The sequence below is a fragment of the Ochotona princeps genome, chromosome X (assembly GCF_030435755.1).
Source record: "Ochotona princeps isolate mOchPri1 chromosome X, mOchPri1.hap1, whole genome shotgun sequence".
Classification (NCBI taxonomy): Eukaryota; Metazoa; Chordata; class Mammalia; order Lagomorpha; family Ochotonidae; genus Ochotona; species Ochotona princeps.
The window spans coordinates 104,011,843-104,030,227 of record NC_080865.1 but is presented as its reverse complement, the minus strand read 5'-3'; the positions used below and the strand labels follow the sequence as shown (position 1 = coordinate 104,030,227).

At 43.2% G+C, this 18,385-nt stretch overlaps 1 protein-coding gene across 1 annotated transcript in view; it reads right to left on the bottom strand.

Annotated features, from left to right (window-relative positions):
* The window catches only part of MAMLD1 (mastermind like domain containing 1), a 115,453-nt gene that overhangs the window by 53,067 nt on the left and 44,001 nt on the right, over positions 1-18,385 (bottom strand). The window contains exon 2 of the mRNA XM_058658972.1: positions 7,887-8,045. Within this exon, the coding sequence (XP_058514955.1) occupies positions 7,887-7,982 (96 nt within the window). The 5' untranslated portion in view covers positions 7,983-8,045. The remainder of the gene's footprint in view (positions 1-7,886; positions 8,046-18,385) is intronic.

Sequence of the window (18,385 nt, the reverse complement as noted above, 5' to 3'; positions counted from 1 at the left end):
TGGCACCTGTGCCCCAGCTCACTCTGCTGCTGCCTGCAGGCTGGGATCCAAGTGTGTTCCCATTCTTTTCGCCAGGAAAGATCCACTTCCATATACCTGTTACCTAGACCTAACGGCAAGGCAAGTGGGGCACGGGGCTAGGCAGGATCAAAGTCAAGGCTGCTGTGGCTCCAGGGCAGTTCTTAAACAGGCAGGGTGAAGCTTGTGGACACCTGCCAAGGCCAGCTGCAAAATGTACTCCTCCCCCTGCAAACTCCTCTTCCAACACTCGGCAATGTGCAGGTCACTGGTCTGCTGAGCTGAACTACCCAGGCAGGACTGAGATGCTGAGCGCAGGGCTGGTCTGCTAGCTCAACAGTGCTCCGCCCTTGCGGAAGAGATCTGCCTGCAGGCAAGGTCTCTGCCTGGCTTCCTGCCCCACTTGGGTGTCTGTGACAGGAAAAGGCCCTTATGCAGGAGAAGAGGGGGGAGCAAGGGGAGTGAACAGCTGCGTGCTCTGTAGGGAGGATCCCCAAAATAGCCCGGCACATATGCCCTGCAGGCCTTGACCCAGAATGCCGATGGCTTCACTACCGCTCCAGCTCTAGTCCGTGCGGTGGGGCTGTTGATGGGATTGTGGTGTCCTTGGGGGGTACTATCTATTCCTACTGGATCTCCAAGGACAAGTGTTTCCTTGGGCCTCTCAGACCAACCTCTGAGCATTGGAAAGGCGCTAAGAGATGCCTCACTGTGTGGTTTGAGAACATGTCCACATCTGTATATTGCCCAATATTACCAGGTAAAGAATACAGTTACTACGTCTGCTTCACCTACCAGGATCCTGAGACCCATGTGACTCAAGAAGGAGCTCAGAGAACAACAGGGACAGCTGTCTCCCTGGGTACCAGCTGGGTTGTAACAGTGGAGACCACATACATGCGAGCCCCTCTCTTGGGCCAATATGTGTTCTAGCAAACATCCCCAAAGCTTGAAGGAAGCAGAGAATACTGGGTAAGATCAAAATCCCTGAATGTGGGCCTCGAGGAGTGCTGTCTAGATAACTCACTCCAGTTCCTGGCTAGTTGTCCCTGCCTTCCTGTTCTCTGCCAGGCTGGGCAGGGGACTGTATGCTGCATGGCAAGCTTGAGGGAGCCACTAGGATACAGAAAAAAGGCTGCCAGTCTTCATCTGTCTGTGAGCTGGCTTCGCCCCTGGAATGCCAGTGCCAAGAAGTCTGGAACTGTTTTGTCTGTTGCTCTGGCTTGCACACCCAGAGCAGTGACCAGCCTTCAGAAGGTCCCTCCCATGTCTGAGCTCCTAACCTGGGAGTGGCAAGCAGGAAAGTGACAGTGGCTGTGGAGGTAGGGTGCTTGAAGTGACCATCTTCCAACTAGATGGTATTGTGGTTGTTCCTGTCCTTTGTGAGCCTTGGACTCTTCTTTGGGGACAGGAAATGTTAATCCCTGTGTCACAGGAGCAAAGGCTCTACAACACACACGGTAATGTCCCACAAGGAACCCGTTCTCCTACTCTCTCCTCTGCCTTTTACTTCCAGCATAGATTTATTCCTAGGGAGGATGCCTGGTGAGAATTTGTTCCATTATTTAGGTTATTGGAATCTAAGTCTAGCCTAGGGCTGGGCACAGGGCAGGGGCCTGGGAAATATGCCCGCCCCCAATGAGAAGGGTCATTAGAAGGGTCATTACCAATTAGGCTCAAGCATGGCCTATGATCTCAAGAGGATAAAGATTACTGCATCAAGGTGGAGGAATCCACTGGGGGGAGGGGAGGGGGAGGGAGGGGGGGATTCCCAGAGCCTATGAAACTGTCACATAATGCAAAATAATTAACAATAAAAAAAATAAATAAATAAAATTAAGGAGAAAGAAAAAAAAAAAAAAAGATTACTTCAGGACTAATGAAGAGTTGGTCACATCCCCAAGATCAAGTTTGAAGAAAGCATTAGTCTTCAAGGCTCCTAGGTACAAATCTTAAAATGAACCACACATTACAGGTTGAAATGAACAGAGGGCTTCCAACGGGTATTTCCAGTTCACCAATCTAAACAAAGGGTAAGTATTTTCAGTAGCCACTTACATCTCCACATACTCTTTTTTTTTTTTAAAGATTTTATTATTATTGGAAAGCCGGATATACAGAGAGGAGGAGAGACAGAGAGGAAGATCTTCCATCCGATGTTTCACTCCCCAAGTGAGCCGCAACAGGCCGGTGCGTGCCGATCCGAAGCCGGGAACCTGGAACCTCTTCTGGGTCTCCCACGCGGGTGCAGGGTCCCAAAGCTTTGGGCCGTCCTCAACTGCTTTCCCAGGCCACAAGCAGGGAGCTGGATGGGAAGTGGAGCTTCCGGGATTAGAACCGGCGCCCATATGGGATCCCGGGGCTTTCAAGGCGAGGACTTTAGCCGCTAGGCCATGCCGCCGGGCCCTACATCTCCACATACTCTTAATAGAGGTTCCTCTCTCCCTTTTCCCCAGCCCCACTCGCATTTAGAAAAGAGAAGATGGCCTGAGGGGCTGGCTTTGGTTGTGTTGTGGGTAGAAAGACTACACCTGAGCCCACCCAAATGGGGAACCTTAAGTAGCCATCCTTCTGCAAACTATTAGATTCCTCAGACCTTAATATTTTTATTCACAAAGAATGAGAATGACAATACCTCCCCACCCCATCACAGAGTGACTGCAGGCTGCAGTGCAGTGCTGGACATGCCAATTCATTGTAACCAGAATGACTCAGCCATCGACATTGAAAGGACTGACTACAGGAGATGTTCAAAGATCACAGCACCCCTTCTTTGTAAAAAAAAATATACCTAATGTCCTTAGCATCCCATTTATCCAGCAGCTGTCTTAAGAATAGAATAGGTAACTGGAGGAATTTCAAAAATTTACAGTGGGGGTGTAGACAGAGATGGCATGTAACGACCACACTGAGTGCCAACTCAATGTGTGCTGTGGTGCACTTTCTATGCCTTTGTGTTTTGTACATGTTGCAGGGTTGTACCATTGCTCCAGGGGAAGGAGTGCAGGTCTTGACATCAAGGGAAAGGCCCAATGTTCTGCAGAGATTGGATGCCTTACTAATCTTGGAAAGATGTCTAGATGTTTGAGAGGCAAAAGTCCACTTTTCCTTAAATCACAAGAGGCATTACATTATCAGGCAACTGAATGAGTGAGCAAATATGGAAAAGGTATTTGCATTGCTCAAATGGCTACTTCTGTATGCTGTGCCAGCCACATTCTGTGGTTTTCAGCATGCTTTGCAGGTAGGAGGTGGTGGTATGGTGGTGATGACAGTGGGCCTGAGACACTGTGGCTTCTGAGAGCTGCCTCTTCTCAGTCAACTTGCTCATCTTCTCTGAACCTCAGTTTCGTAACTTATAAGAATGGCCTCTGTTTCTGGTGCAGTGGCATCCCACATGGGTACTAGTTTGAGTTTCAGATGTTCCACTTCTGATCCAGCTCCCTACTAATGGCCTGGGAAAGCAACAGAGGGTGGCCCAAGGCCTTGGGAGCCTGCACTCATGTGGGAGACATGGAGGAAGTTCCTGGCTCCAATTTCAGCCTGGTCCTTTGGGGAGTGTATCAGCAGATAAAAAATCTCTCTGTCTCCCCCTTTCTGTATGTAACTCTGTCTTTCAAATAAAATTAAAAATACACAAAACAATGGTCTCTTTCTCTCAGGGTTATCATGAGATTAGAGAAGGTAATGCCCCCCAAATGCTTAAGTCTAATACCTAGTCGATGGTCAGTCAAAGGTTACTCTTACTCTTGGTGTAGTTAAACTTTGTTTTAAGGGAAGGCCACATCCCGCAGCTAGTTAGGAGCAGATGCAAAATCCAGGTGTCCTGAGCCTTGGGTGCCAAGTCAAAGAACAACCGTCACATTAGACATGGCTTTTCCTGAAAGGGAACTTACAGTTATGTGCTCGTAAATTTCAGGGCAATTCACAAACTTCTTTCCTCTAGGACTGATAAAATTTTACTGCAAGGGCCTGGCCTGAGAGCTCAATTGGCTAATCCTTCCCCCTAAAACTGCCAGGATCCTATATGAGCATTGGTTCTGGTCTCAGCTGCTCCACTTCCCACTCAGCTCCCTGCTTATGACCTGGAAAAACAGAGGAGAACGGCTCAAGTTCTTGGGACCCTGCACCCACTGGAAGACCGGGAGCCGGCTTCTGGATCCTAAATTCAGATAGAATCTGCTCCGGCCATTGTGACCACTTGAGGAGTGAACCAGTGGATGGAAGATCTTTCCCTCTATCTCTCCTTCTCTTTGTAAATCTGTTCTGCTTTTCCAATAAAAATAAACATTTTTTAAAAAAGAATTTTACTTTAAGAGTTGGGTTGGAGAAAGTAGAGCTTGAAATCTGACAGAAAAGAGCTGGCATGGATTGGCTCATACCTTGCTGGGTGGGACACAAAGATTAGTCACTCCTCACCATGGTGTTGAGGATTTTCCTGCACACCCCCCACCAAAAAAAAAAATGTTCTGCACATTAAATGTCGACAAATATCTTGTTAGAGTTACAAGCCAGTCTAGATTATCCCAAAATCTGCCAAGATCAACAAAATTATACTTCAACACAACAAATGGCTAAATACTAAAATGAAATAGACATGAGACAGCTGAATGGTACCCTATAGCCTTTTCAAGGTATATAGCAGCCGGTCCGGTCCTGTATATAAACTAAAATTGAGATGTCAATGAGCTAATCATAGGTTGTGGTTAGGACTTGTTTTTTGTTATTTTGTTCTTTGTTTTCTGTTTTTTTTTTTTTTTTTTTTTTTTTTTTAACATACTGGTTACTCAAAACTATGTCAATTCCATAATATTGCAAATTGCTGTTGATGTTATATTGGGACTCTTAATTGACTGTGATGATATTATACCAGCTCTGACTTCGGACCAAAAATGGTCTCCCCAAGAAACTGTTCAACCCATCTGGACAATAAGTAGCTGGACTCTATGCTTGGTATATGTTTGCAAGGAAAGAATCTTGATTGAATTTGAACTGTAATGCTGCATCAAGGTGGAGGAATCCACCAGGGGGGAGGGGAGGGGGGAGGGGGATTCCCAAAGCCTATGAAACTGTCACATAATGCTAAATATTAATTAAAAATAAATTAAAAAAAAAACCCATAGAAGGAAAAAAAAAAAGAGTTGGGTTGGAAATGTGGCTTTTTTGTTAGATTGTTTTGAGGAAAGGAAAAACTAGTTAAGCTGAATGCCCAAAGCATAACTCTCTGTTAGATGCTTTCAGGCAGATGGAGAGTGGTAGGAGCAATGTGCTTCCAGATGCACATGGCTTCCTGGAGTTGTGGTGCAGAGTGTCATCTCTGGATGTTACGAAGCAGCAGAAGGAGAGGAAGCAACGGAAACATCTGAGATACATCTAAGGCCACGCCCTGCAATGGAAGCCCAGCTCCCGCAAACGACCTCCTCCTGCTCTTTGCATTCCAGGCCTGCACAAACGTTTTTGGACATCAGGTTTCTTGGCGAATGCACAGGACATTCTGCTCTTAATCTGTCAATCCTTTAACTCACAAGCAACAGAGATCATCAGTGTGTGTGTTAGCCCCAGTGTTAGCCCCAGGCACATTCTTAAGGCTATAGGGAATGACAGTCACCAAGATTCAGCTTCTCTGACATTGCTCCTGGGTAAGTTAGGTGTTGTCACCCCATTTAAACTCTGATGTCTCCTAATGGCGATTCAGGCAGAAGCCATGACATCAGAGAGGTGAGCCTAGTGGGAAGTCCAGGTCATTAGGTGCATCCCCTTGGAGGGTGTGTCTCATGAGAGAGTTCGTTATTAAAGTTCAGTTCTGCTATTCTCTCTTTGCTGGTTCACCATGTGATTATTCCTCTGCACTTATCATGAGCATCCTTTACACTGAGCTATGAGTGCACCTGATGCTGAACTCTAACTTTCAAACTGGAAGCTGAAACAAACGTTTCCGAGAAGATTCGCTCTGGTGCGTCACAAAAAGAACTGAAAGCAGACTAGCCACATACCGACACCAAGAGTTGCCTGGTCCTTCATTGATGTTAGCAGCAGCACCTGTCAGCTCTCTCAGTGCCTTCCTTTTTAGAGATTATGTGTATCTTGCAAAAAGACAAATATGGCTTCAACTGTGATTTTTCATCTGAATGAAGTTGCTTTTGAAGCCTGAAGCTTGTATTTTTGTTCCATTTGACGGGGGAGGGGGTGAATCCTTGGTCTTCTAGGACACCTTGGAGTTCTGAACATAAGCTACTCAGAGCCAAGGGTAGAGAACAAGCTGTACTGGACAGGGTCAGAGGGGCTGATTTTGATCAAGTCCAATGCGTGACTCTAAAGAAATGAATGTGAGGTTTTGGCAAGGTTTACAAAGGGCTCTAAAGACCATCTGCAAAGGGACGCCCAGCCCAGAACTGGCGCGAACAATGACAACTTCTCCAGAATCAGTGCATGGTGACTGCTCCAAGGACCCATTCTAAAGACAACCTCCCCCCGTGTACATGCACTGAGTCTACACTACCCAAAAGCAAAGTCGTTATTTACTAGTCACACTTTTCAAAAGAGTGCTATGGAGTGCGTAAGGAGAAGAGGAAGAGCACTATTGTAATGACAACCCACTTACCTTTTGCTCCTTGTTTTTGGCCCAAGGGAATTAAAATGAGTGGGAAACAAAGGAATAATTTGAAGTCAGGCGAATTGATCATGGACTCTCGTGTACTACCAGGAGTGGTGCTTTTTTATTTTTTAATTGAATGACTCAATTGTTGATAGTAAAAAATGAAGCAATAAATGAAAAGGGAAATCAGGATAAAGTTAGATTGTCTTCGAGAAGATGTCTGAAAAAGGGCTGGTAATTTGGCCAATTGATTACCCATCCTGCCATATCACCTAATTTCCATCTCTGTGAGCAATGGGGCATTATTAAAGTAAACAATATCATATAAGTATTTGACTTGATAGTATAGTCTCAATAAATTGCTGGTGGCTGTCATTAAGGAACAGAAGCATTATTTCAATCACCTCATCCACAAACACACCTGGGAACATATCACAATCTTAAAATAAACAGAAAGCTGACTTACTGAAAGTGCACTGCCCTGGGAACTGAAGTCAGACCCTTTGGTTATGTGAAATGGCATTACCTCAGAGCTCAGGGATCCCAGTTCTATGAACAGGAAGGAAGCAGACCTACGGTTCTATAAGAGCCATTTCCTCTTTGTTCTATTAATTTCAGAGATTAAGCAAGCCACTCCTCTGCAGACCTAATACTCTGAGATAACAGTCATTGTGTTGGCTGCAAGCTAATCTTGGTAGACTGGCAATGTTGCAGGCTCTTATTGTCAATTTCAACTAGCCCATGGCTCTCATGGCTCCTTTGACTACCCTGCTCCAGAACTACCATTGGAATCCCCTAATGTTGAGTTTGAATGATGCCTGGGTTTCCAGGGACAAAAGTAAAGGTTGATCAAATGAAGTTTTAGAAGCACACTGAGACCAATGTGTTGAATGGGAATCCCTTTGTCTGTTCCACTCACTGCTCTTTATTAGACTAGGTAGTTCTTGAACTTGAAATGGTTTCCATTAAGGGAAAAAGTAGGATCATTTTGCCTCTCAATCATCCTCTGCTTTCCATTGAGGGGGTTCAATGCAGGGATCACTGGACCTGGAAAACAAACCTAGTGTTGGACTCTATTTTCAGTTCATCCACAAATGCTCAAAAACCGATCAGCTCACCTCCTAGATCTTTTCTAGGGAAGATGTAAGATCCTTATGTTTTAATTGCTTGTTTGCCACCAGGTGTTCACAGGGAATTTCAAGAACACATCTTACATTGAAGTTTAAGATTAGAAGCATGTAACACCCCCGCCCCCCATAGCCCATTGTCTGACCGATTCCTGGAGCTTTCTGGGCTCCTGACGATTTCCCACCACGGCGAAATGGGGAAGCATGCTCTTGATTATAAGCCGACTTTTCCAGTCATCCATTGTTTGACCTGCAATTTTATTCTTGACTTTCCAAGGTGCTTCCCAAATGACCTAGACACAGGGCTTTGGGAGACAAAAAGCACACTCTCTTTCAGATATAAAGATAAGACCACTGCCCCCCTGAAACAGACTTTTAGGCTGTGGACAGGTTTGTGTGGAGCCAGCCAACTTCTCTTCCTGCCTCTTTTCCCACCCTACCACCCTTAGTGAACATCACCCCTGGGAAATGAGGGGTACACCAGAGGGGCAGGTGACTGGGATGAAATAGGAGTCCCTGGCCATGGGAGACAGAGCTAAGTTCACTGGTGAGCAAATGAATGGGCAGAAGACAGCTGACAAAATTAACATAGTATGGGCTTATAAGCAGGGAGTGTGAGTTCAAGGCTCTGCGTTTGTTGTGATACACTGTAGAACCAGGAAAAAACTCTTCCATTGTCTGAGACAGTTTCCTTCTATGCACTCCTGATGGCTGGATCAATTGTTGGCTTAGGGTCCCTGTAGCTACACCAGAGTAAGCCTTAAGGCCCAGAGAAGGAACAGCCACTAATTCTCATCCTGTGGGCACCTAGTCAAGTGAGTTAACCAAAAGTGAAAAGCCTGAAGACAGCAGAAGCAAGCAATAGATTGTGGAAGGAGCTAATGAAACACTGGGTCTACTGGTTCATGGGAAGTGACTGACTTGCTATCATCATGGCTACTTCAGTGTATATTCTCCAGGGCAGATGGGTAGACACACAAATCTGGGTTCAGCTTATATTTCTTTCTGCTTCCCATGATGTAGTAGAAATAAATCTATGCTAAGGCTCTTGTATGACTGCAGATTTTCTTTTCCTAAGCCCCTTTATGGTACAGCAGCAGGCTCTGAAGTCTTGATGTCCAAATGTCCATCTCTGGAAAGAGAAATATTTTCACTATTTTACTACTGAACAAACTAAAACCTCTGGACATTGCAAATAAACACATACAAGAAGACCTGAACAATGAAAGAAAAAGGAAGCAGACCATCTCGATACCATTAGACCTGAAGGCTGATGTGTAAGTGAGTCTCCGTGGTCCTCTTTCTGCCTCATAAATGGTAAATGTGGAGCTAAAGAAATCAGCAATCCTGAATGTCAGCAATCACAAACAGAAAACTCCCAATGAAAGCTTGTTCTCTAGAACCAAAAAAATCAGGAAAGGGGCATCCTAATAAAACAGAAAAGTTTGACAACAACTGCTATAATCCAGCTAAATGACACAACGTGAATTAAAGCTCCACTCCATTCCATCACTAAAGGCCAAGCAGGGAGCCAAGATTCCACATCCATCTGGCAGTGATGGGTGACTCTTCCCAGTTCCCACAATGGGGAGCTAGAACTCACCTCTGTTCATCTACTTGGTATCAGGGAACTTTGAATGGGAATCAGGCTTCTATACGCACTGGGCAGATTTGAAACTGTACCTCATTCAATATAAGTGCAATGTCAGAAAAAAGCAGCCAAAAAAGATGATCAAAATAGTATCCAATCACATAATATAACATTTCAAATGCCTAGGTTTCCATAGAAAAACACTCATCAAACTAAGAACCGAGAGGATCTTAAGTTGAAAGACAAAATGATTAAAAGATTCTACCACAGGGATGATACAGATGTTACAACTATCTGACAAGGATTTAAAAGAACAATAATCAATAAATTCTTCAATCAATAATTACAACCACATTGAAATAAGTTTTAAATAGTCCCAGAAAAGAAATAGGTATTCTCAGGAATGAAACAGGAAATACAAACAGGATACTAATAAAATTTTTAGAATTGAAAAATAAAATAACTGACATAAACTTGATAGATATATCAAGAGGAAAATGGAAGGGACAGATGCATTAAATCTGACAATTGAGTAAATTCAGATGGGAAAAAAATGAACAGAGACTCAGCAACTCTGTTGTGGGATTATAATGAGAAATTATTTATGACATGTCACTGGAATCTCAATAGGAGAGGATAGAGAGAGAATATGGGACTGAAAAGGTAATCAAGAATAGTGACTTGAATCTCCCCAAATTTGGCAGAAAAGAGATTTGGAGATAAATAAGACTTGAATGAATTTCAAACACTATAAATGCAAAGAAATCTACTCCAAGAATCATCATAATACAAAATTGTGAAGCGTGAAACAAAGCCTAGCGAGCAGTGGCAGAAAAACGATGCCTGTCTGCAGAGGAAAAACAACTGAATGATGGGAAAATCTTTTAAAATTAGAAACCATAGGAATCAGAAGGATACAGCACAATAACTTGAAATAATAATTTCAAGTGCTAAAACAAGCAAATAGCCAAACTAGACCTCAATACTTAAAGAAATAATCCCAAAATATGGAAGAGGACTTGAGACATTCTCAAATGAAGATAAACTAGGAGACCTCTATAAGAGGACAGCTGGGTGGTATTTGGCTTCAAGGTTAAGATGCTGCTTGGGACACCCACATCTGCTTATGAGAGTGCCTGGATTTCAGTCCTAGCCCTTCTCCAGATCCCAGCTTCCAGATAATGTGCAGCCTAAGATGCAGCAGGTGATAGCTTAAGTACCTGGGTCCCTGCCACCATGTGGGAGACTTGAATTCAGTTCTACAGACCCTGTGTGTTGCTGCCATCATCATGATGATCCTACCTGGATGGTCCCTATGCTTCTCCAAATACATTACATATCTATTTTTAATAACTATCTAAAGGAAACAATAAAAGAGGGCATCTTGGACATTAGCAAGGAAAAAGATCAATGAAAAGAGAAAAAAAGATGGGTAAATATGCTAGGAACTTCTTTTTCTCTCCAGTGTTCCATACGGTGGTTGATGCTGGAAGCACCAATTATGGCATCGTGGGATGTGTCTCTAAATGTGAGGGAAAAATATTGAATACAATTACATTACAAAATGGAATGAAGGCAGGAAACAGAGGCTAGACTCATGAGATGTTGATACCAACACACACACACACACACACACACACACACACATGCCTAGAAAAACCTTTGAAATGCAATTCAAAAAGATGCACTCCAAAACATACAGCAAACTAAGGAGTTCTAAAAATAGTTCAGAAAAATTTACAGGAAGTTAGGAGAAATAGATTAAAATAACCAGAAAACAAAATAAAATTTCAGAAATACACACTAACTTACTAGTAAATACATTAAATACAAACAGTATCAACATAACAATTGAAAAAGATTAGCAAGCTGATTATTATGTATTGGTAAAACCTGATGAATAGAGCTGGGCAAGGAAGGGAGATTGCAAGGGAGCAGAGAGGGAATTGAGGGAAATGTAGTTGTCTTCTTGGAACTGAATGGAATGCATGAAATATATTCTCTTTATGTTAATAGAAAAATTATTTTTAAAAGTTTATATATTTTTTATTATTCTCATTTTACAATATAGTTCCATAGGCCCTGGGATTTCCATTTTCCCCTCCCCAAACCCCTCCCTCATCACTGAATTCCCCTACATCATTAGTATAGTTCTTCATACACAGTCATATGTCCATCATTGCAGGCATGGACAATGGCAGAGAGTCCAGCATCCTATTGTCAAGACATACTAAACAGTTTCATTGGGAGTCCATCTTTAGTCTGGAAGTAGAGATGCATACTGCATTGTATCCTCACATCTGGATATGATAGTCTCCATTACACAGTTACTATACATTCCCTTAAATGAAAAGTCACAATACAAAATCAACAACAGGAAGAAAAAAAAAAGAAATTAACAACAATATGAAGTAAAATAACATGCTGCTGAATGACTAATGCGTGGCTGAAGAAATAAAAAAGAAAATTAAGAATCTTCCTGAAAAAATGATGCTTCTGTATGGTCTATGAGTCAATGAAGAATTTAATGAGAAAGAAAGTGCTTTGAAGAGATGAAATTTCAAAAAGATCGAAATCCATGAGAAACAGTTTCTGCTGATCTTTGTTGGTGAAATGAGTCTCCTGTAGGCAACAAATAGATGGGTTTTGTTTTTTAACCCAGCCTACTAATCTGTGATGTTTGATTGATGAGGTTAATCCCGTTTCATACAGGGTTATTACGAATGGGTGGTAAATTGGTCCTGTCATTTTAGAAATGGGATGTTCATTGATTAAATCTTCTGTTGTTGTTTTACTGGGATGTTCTTCACATTTGTCTTTGGTTTTTTTTTTTTTTTTTGTGGTGCTATTCCTCTTCCCTGTCAAGAGAATATCTTGAAGTATCATTTGTAGGGCAGGTTTGGAAGAGGCATATTCCTTTAACTTTTCTTGACTTTATTTCATTTTCAAAGACAAAGGAAAGTTTTGCTGGGCATGCCTTCCTGGGCGGACAGTTTTTTTTCTTTTAGAATCTGGAATGTGTCACTCCATTCTCTTCTGGCCTGTAGAGTTTCCTGTGAGAGGACTCCTGTGTGTTTGATTGGCATTCCTTTATATGTCAGTTGATTTTTTTCACGTGCACATTTAAGGATCTTTTCCTTATGTTCAATTGAAGAGAGCTTGGTTATCATGTGTCATGGTGAAGACTGCTTTTGGTCAACCCTGCTGGGAGTTCTGTGTCCCTCCTAGATGTTGTTTCCCAATTCTTTCTCTAGATTAGGGGAATTTTCCCTTATTATTTCATTAAACACATTTTTAAACCTGGCTTCTATTTCTACACCTTCTAGAACTCCCATAACTCTATATTTGGCCTTTTAATAATGTCTTTCAATTCTTGAGTGCTTTTTTTTTTTTTTTAACCAAGATCCCGATCTGCTTCCAGCCTTTTGTTAGTTTCTCGCTGGTGACAGGAAATATCTTCCAATTCTGAGATTCTTTCTTCTATTTATTCATTCTATTTTGGAGACCCTCCACTGTACTTTTAGTTTGCTCCACTGTATTTTTAATTTCTGATATATCAACTTTCCTTTGATTCATTTCCAGTGTGACATACTCCTTGAATTCCTCGAATGCCTGTTTTATGTGCTTCTCATTGTTGATGAGAAGCATTATAACAAGTGTTTTGAATTCTATATCCGCCATTTTCTCGATGTCTTCCTCAGTGAACTCTGAGCTTGGCATAGGGTTTTGCTCCTTTGCAGGGGAGCTTTCAGTAATATTCATTGTGCCTTTGTCTCTTCTTTTGCTCTTGGTCATTGTACTTCTGATTAGCAGAGTCTTCTCTTGGGGCAGGTTTCTAAGCTGTGTCACCCACAGGTCTACAATTCTATTTTACTTATTGCAGTTGGTGCATGGCTCTTTGTTTGCAGTCACTTGTGCCACTCCGTCCAGTGAGTTCCAGGTCTGGGTTCTTATGTTAGATTTCCACCATGGTATCCATAGCCCCCCAGCTCCTGGCTCACCAGTCTCTACTTCCTGTGATACCATGCTGAGGCTGCACTGTTGTCTCTATAAACTTTCTCCAACTTCCAGCTGGGGCAGGTCCCAGGATTAGGGGGACAGCAGGTGTCTTATGTAGCTAGGTTGTTGGTGGTGCTGATCTTGCTGGAACCAGTTGTCCATTATGTCTGAGGGCCACACAGACCCATTTTGACCTGTACGATGCCACAGTCAGTATTATTTTCCTGTGGGACCAGTGCATGCACAGCTCATTGTTGTCCCCCTGCAGCCTTAAATTCTTTGCCACACCATACAAAATGGTGCCTGATGTGCCACTACTAGAGTTCTTAATCTGCTGGCCATCAGGTCTGAGCGCTACCTGAACCTGTCTTGGCTGGAACCTGTAGGATGCCATGTTGTTGCAGTTCACTGAGCCAGAAATGAGCTCACTCCCACCTCAGTGCATGCACAGTACTGTCCATAGCCCTTGCCTCCTTAAACAAAATGCCACCTAATTCAGCTCTGGGAGGTGGACTGGGCTGTGAAATCCACCCTGTTCCTATACCGCCTGTCTGGGATCTGCCGCTCTGTCTCTGCTCCTGGTCAAATCAAACAGACCAGCAGGACGAGCAGTTCTTTATCTGGTTCACCTCTTGAGCTCCCAATGAACATCCCTTCCCTCCTGGTTGCTGTTGGAGTTCTGGCTGCAGGTGCAGTTCATTTTTGCTGAATGCCACTGGGGTATCAGTCACTGTAGCACTGCAGCATTGTCTGCTGCTTTCCTGTGTCTGTCAGTCTCCAAGTGTCCCTCTGCTGTTGTCTGTCCTCTCCTGTTTCCTGGAATGTGCCCTCTCTGCTTCACACTGGCTAATACTTCTCCATCTGTTTAAAAATGTCCTTACTCTATCCTGTGCTCTTGATTCTCCCTCCAGACTGAAGATCTTAATGTTCTATCATTAGATTGATATGGCTCTCTGGGAAAATTTCAGAGCATACTATTAGAGAAGCAGCAAGTGAACCTTTTGATTAAGAAGCCTGTCAAAATTGGGTCTGGAACAAAAACAAACACAGTAGGGATCACTCTGGGCTGCATCAGATTCATTAGGAGTAACTGGCTGTGTTAGAACAGCCTCCTTTTATGTTACAAGAGCTCACTAGGTAGGTAGATGAGAGAAAAGCAGACACTTGGTTTTCCATCTCATCGAAGCATTTGGCAATGTCTGTTGTGCTTTACAACCTAGTTATATGATTTTGTGTACAAATAGAGGACTGCATCCAGAGGCCATGAAAATTGGATTAATATCCACCCATGAGATGGAAATCTAGAGGCAAATCCTGAGCTCCCTTCTGGCTTGCTTCACTCTTCTCCAACAATCTGAGTGAGGACTTAGAAATCACTCTTAGCCATTTGCCCCGACATTGTGCTGGGTGATTTTGAGTTCTCTGTGGAATGAAGTCGAGATACAAGGATATCTTGACAAGGTTAGGATTATCATGAGAAACACTACCCAGGGACAAGAGGTGAAAGTTCAATGTATAGGTCCTTGATGCACCTGCCCAAGTAGATCATGGAGGAACCATGGCCTGAGGAAATAGTATGGACTGTTTGTTAACAGTTGTCTTGGTGGTGTGATTCCACAACCACCAGGCCTGCCAGCAACAATACCATCATCTCAGGCTGCATGGCAAGCTGTGACTTGCTGCTGCTCAGTTTAATTTAATCAAATCTGTAATGAGGGGATCCAGGGGCTTGAGGGGACTCACAGGTGCATCATGCTGATAAGTTACAATGTAATGAAAATTTAGCTTTGGTTTTTGAGAGATGAACTAGATAGATTGGTCAACAGTAATATCAGGAGAAAAGACCATGACCCTTTGCAAATTGTGTGCCAAAGCCTCAATAAGAATGTTTGTCTGTTACTGTATTTATGCTACCTAAGTGTTACAAGCATGTTTTATAATGACACCATTTTAAAATCATTAAATGTTGATTAACCAGGAAAAAAAAGTCCTAAGCTGGGACTTGAACCCAGGACTCGTGATTCCAGCTTCACAGCATGATCAAGAGCCTGTGGTCAGTGTGTCTGCTGCATACAGCAATGAATACCAAGCCTTGGCTTTATTGTATTGTGAGTCTGTTGACAAATGCTTTGCAAGATGGAAAATATTTTGTTCATATTATTTTATTGCATTTCATTTTTGTTTTTGTTTTATTGAAAAACAAGAGACCCCATTGGCCCCGGTTGTTGTGTGGGCTATGCCTCCAATGTTAGTATGCCCAAAAGAAACTTACTGAAAATATTCTCTCATAAAAATCACTTTGCAATATGAATTTTTTTCATAACCCCCCAGAGGCTTCTTACTCTTTTCAAAGATAAGCACGGTTAAAATGATGCCTTGTAGACGTACCAAGATTATGCAGCCAAGAGGACTTTACTCAACGTACCTGCACTGTGGTACAAAAAGAAAACCTTGCTTCTTCAGGTACCTCTCTACTGTTCTTTGCTACATGCCATCTCTAGAAGAAGAGAGAGAAAGGATGAGTAAGGGAGCTAATGTGACACGGGCAGCTTGATTGTGTGAATAAATGGATGGCTGACTGGCTGAATAAATTGCCAAGTCTTGGCACAGAAGTGCTGCTTTTGGATGTTTCTGAGTCAACAATCAACTTTGCTCACAGTCAAGGAACAATAATGGCCGGCCCTCCCCTAATGAGCCCATAGCTCTGTGCATCTGAAACGTGTCATAGTGACATGCCTTTCAAGCTCTAGCTATTTGAATCCTTAAACCCCAGAAGTATGTGCTTTAACTTGACCCAAATAGTTATCCTTGAGGGAATTAGAGCAAGAAAGACTACTGAAGCTGTGGAGGGGTGCTGATTTGAATTTTGAAGAAGTCAGTCCACAGGAAATAAATACCATGGATAAGGCCAAGCTCAAGAGCGGTGAGCCCTGCCTGCTTTCCGGCTTGCTCCTGGCATTGCCACAGCCAAGCAAAGAAGACCAGCCTCCAGAACAAGCCTGAAAGAGAACTTGGGTCATTTTCTTGAAACTCCCTCCTTCTAGTCAACCACCAAACTGCACATGTGGTCTCCTAAGTTGTAAACAACCAGTGGCATATTTTTCTTCTGACTCAAGGAAGAAACTTTTGATCAAGAAAAGATGTCTTGCAAAGGACTTTAGCACAACAATTGAGACGCCATTGTGAACACTTACTTCACATGTTGGAGAGCCCGGGTTTCTTGTCCTGACTCTGCCCCTGATTCCGGCTTACCACTGATGCACAGCGGTTCAAGCAGGTGGGTCTCTGCTGCCCATTGGGTTCCCCAGCTGGGACTCCTGGCCTGGCCCAGCTCCTGAAGTTGCAAGGATTTGGGGAGCTGGGCCAGAAGATGAGAGCTTTCTCTCCCTGTCTCTCCCTCTTCCTGCCTTATGCCTTCCTCTTTCAAATAAAATATGTAAATGAACAATGACAGCTGTCTTGTTTACCCCAATGCTGACATTTGGGCTAAGGCAGTAGAGTAATTGTGAGCCATGGGTCAGTGACTTGCATCTACAATCTGCTTGCAACTCAGAGGGTTCTTCTTTGCTCATAGTAAGTCACAGCAATGGAACTCTGTGCTTCATAAAAGAGCAAAGGCAATCAATGCACTGCAGGCAGTAGAAATGGACTCACAGTTTTCACTGTGGGAATCAGCTTTTGCTATCAATCAGAGAAGAGTGCTGAAAGTGTCCCTGTCAGTTCTCCCTTCCAGTTCTTTAAAAAGCCCAGACCTGACTGCCTACAAAACATTGCCCCCAACTATTCATCATGCCACGTATCTAACAAGAGCCTATAAACTTGAACTTGTTTTTAAAGCCTGATTGTGTGCATTTTGTTGACTCTTCCCACTTTCTCTAATGTGCATCCACTTCCCCATCTTTCTGTGGAAACCACTTCCGAAGAGATAAATGTCTTGAACATTCAATTGTTTCCTCCAAAATGCAGGGTAGTTACTCTGGTTGTTTTCTTCTTTCTATTTGTGAGCTAATATCTAAAATATTTGAAAAATGTTCTTCCAAGAATGGAGAGAATGTATTTTATCATACTAAGTACTCAAAGCACATTTTCCACCCATTAGAGGAGAGTTCCTTAGAGTTTTTATGTGCAACATAGGGAACTTTCTCATGTTCTTCCAAGTCCATCTAAAGAATTAAATGTATTAAGGCAGTGATTTAAATGTGAACTTCTTGCAAATCTTTTCTTGCACAAAAATACGATCTTTATTTTCTGTTTTCCAATGGCTGTTCTGGTCCTTCTTTTAACCTACTGATGCTTTGAGCCTCTTGGGAAGCACCCTTTCCATTCCATTCCCACCTGCTGAGATCACTGGTTTTGTTAGACCTACCACGAAGGTGCAGACTTGTGGTGACCCCTCCTCAGAATACACAGGGACAACTGCCCACATCTCTCTTCACTGTGGCCTTGTTTCCCCCCACTTTCTTTTTAGAACATGTTGGGCTCTACAGTGAATGAACTATTCTTGAGCATCATCCTAATTCATAATCCAGATTTCTGATCCCCTCACTAGGATTCTATACTGGGTCTAGGGTCTTCCCAGCAGCCACTCAGAGGAAGTATGCTTGAAGATGAATCACAATAGGCAGATGACAATAGAGGAAATCTGGTCACCTGTGGAGAGACAGCACCAGCCGGCAAGCCATACAGGGCCCACTCGGCTCAACACTTCAGTATGGGGAAAGAAACTTGGAGTGGTGAGGCAACTGACTGATCAGCCTTGGCAGAGAGACAGGTGGGAAACTCAACAATGCCAGGACCCCTGGAGGAGAGGCAGTCACCGGATGGTCAGGGAGGTTGCAATGTGGATTTATTATGGTCCCTCAGCCCGGTGCTTTTCCGAATGTGGGCCCAAGGAAACATTACAACCAGTGTCTGCCTTCAAGTGCAGACTGCTGGCCTTGGGGTTCAGCATCAGCTCACTCCAGGCATCACTAACACATGCTCCTGAAGAAACCTCCGCCTAGACTTCCTTGTCTGTACCAGAAGGAGTTGGAATCCTTTAAAGTTAGTTCTTCA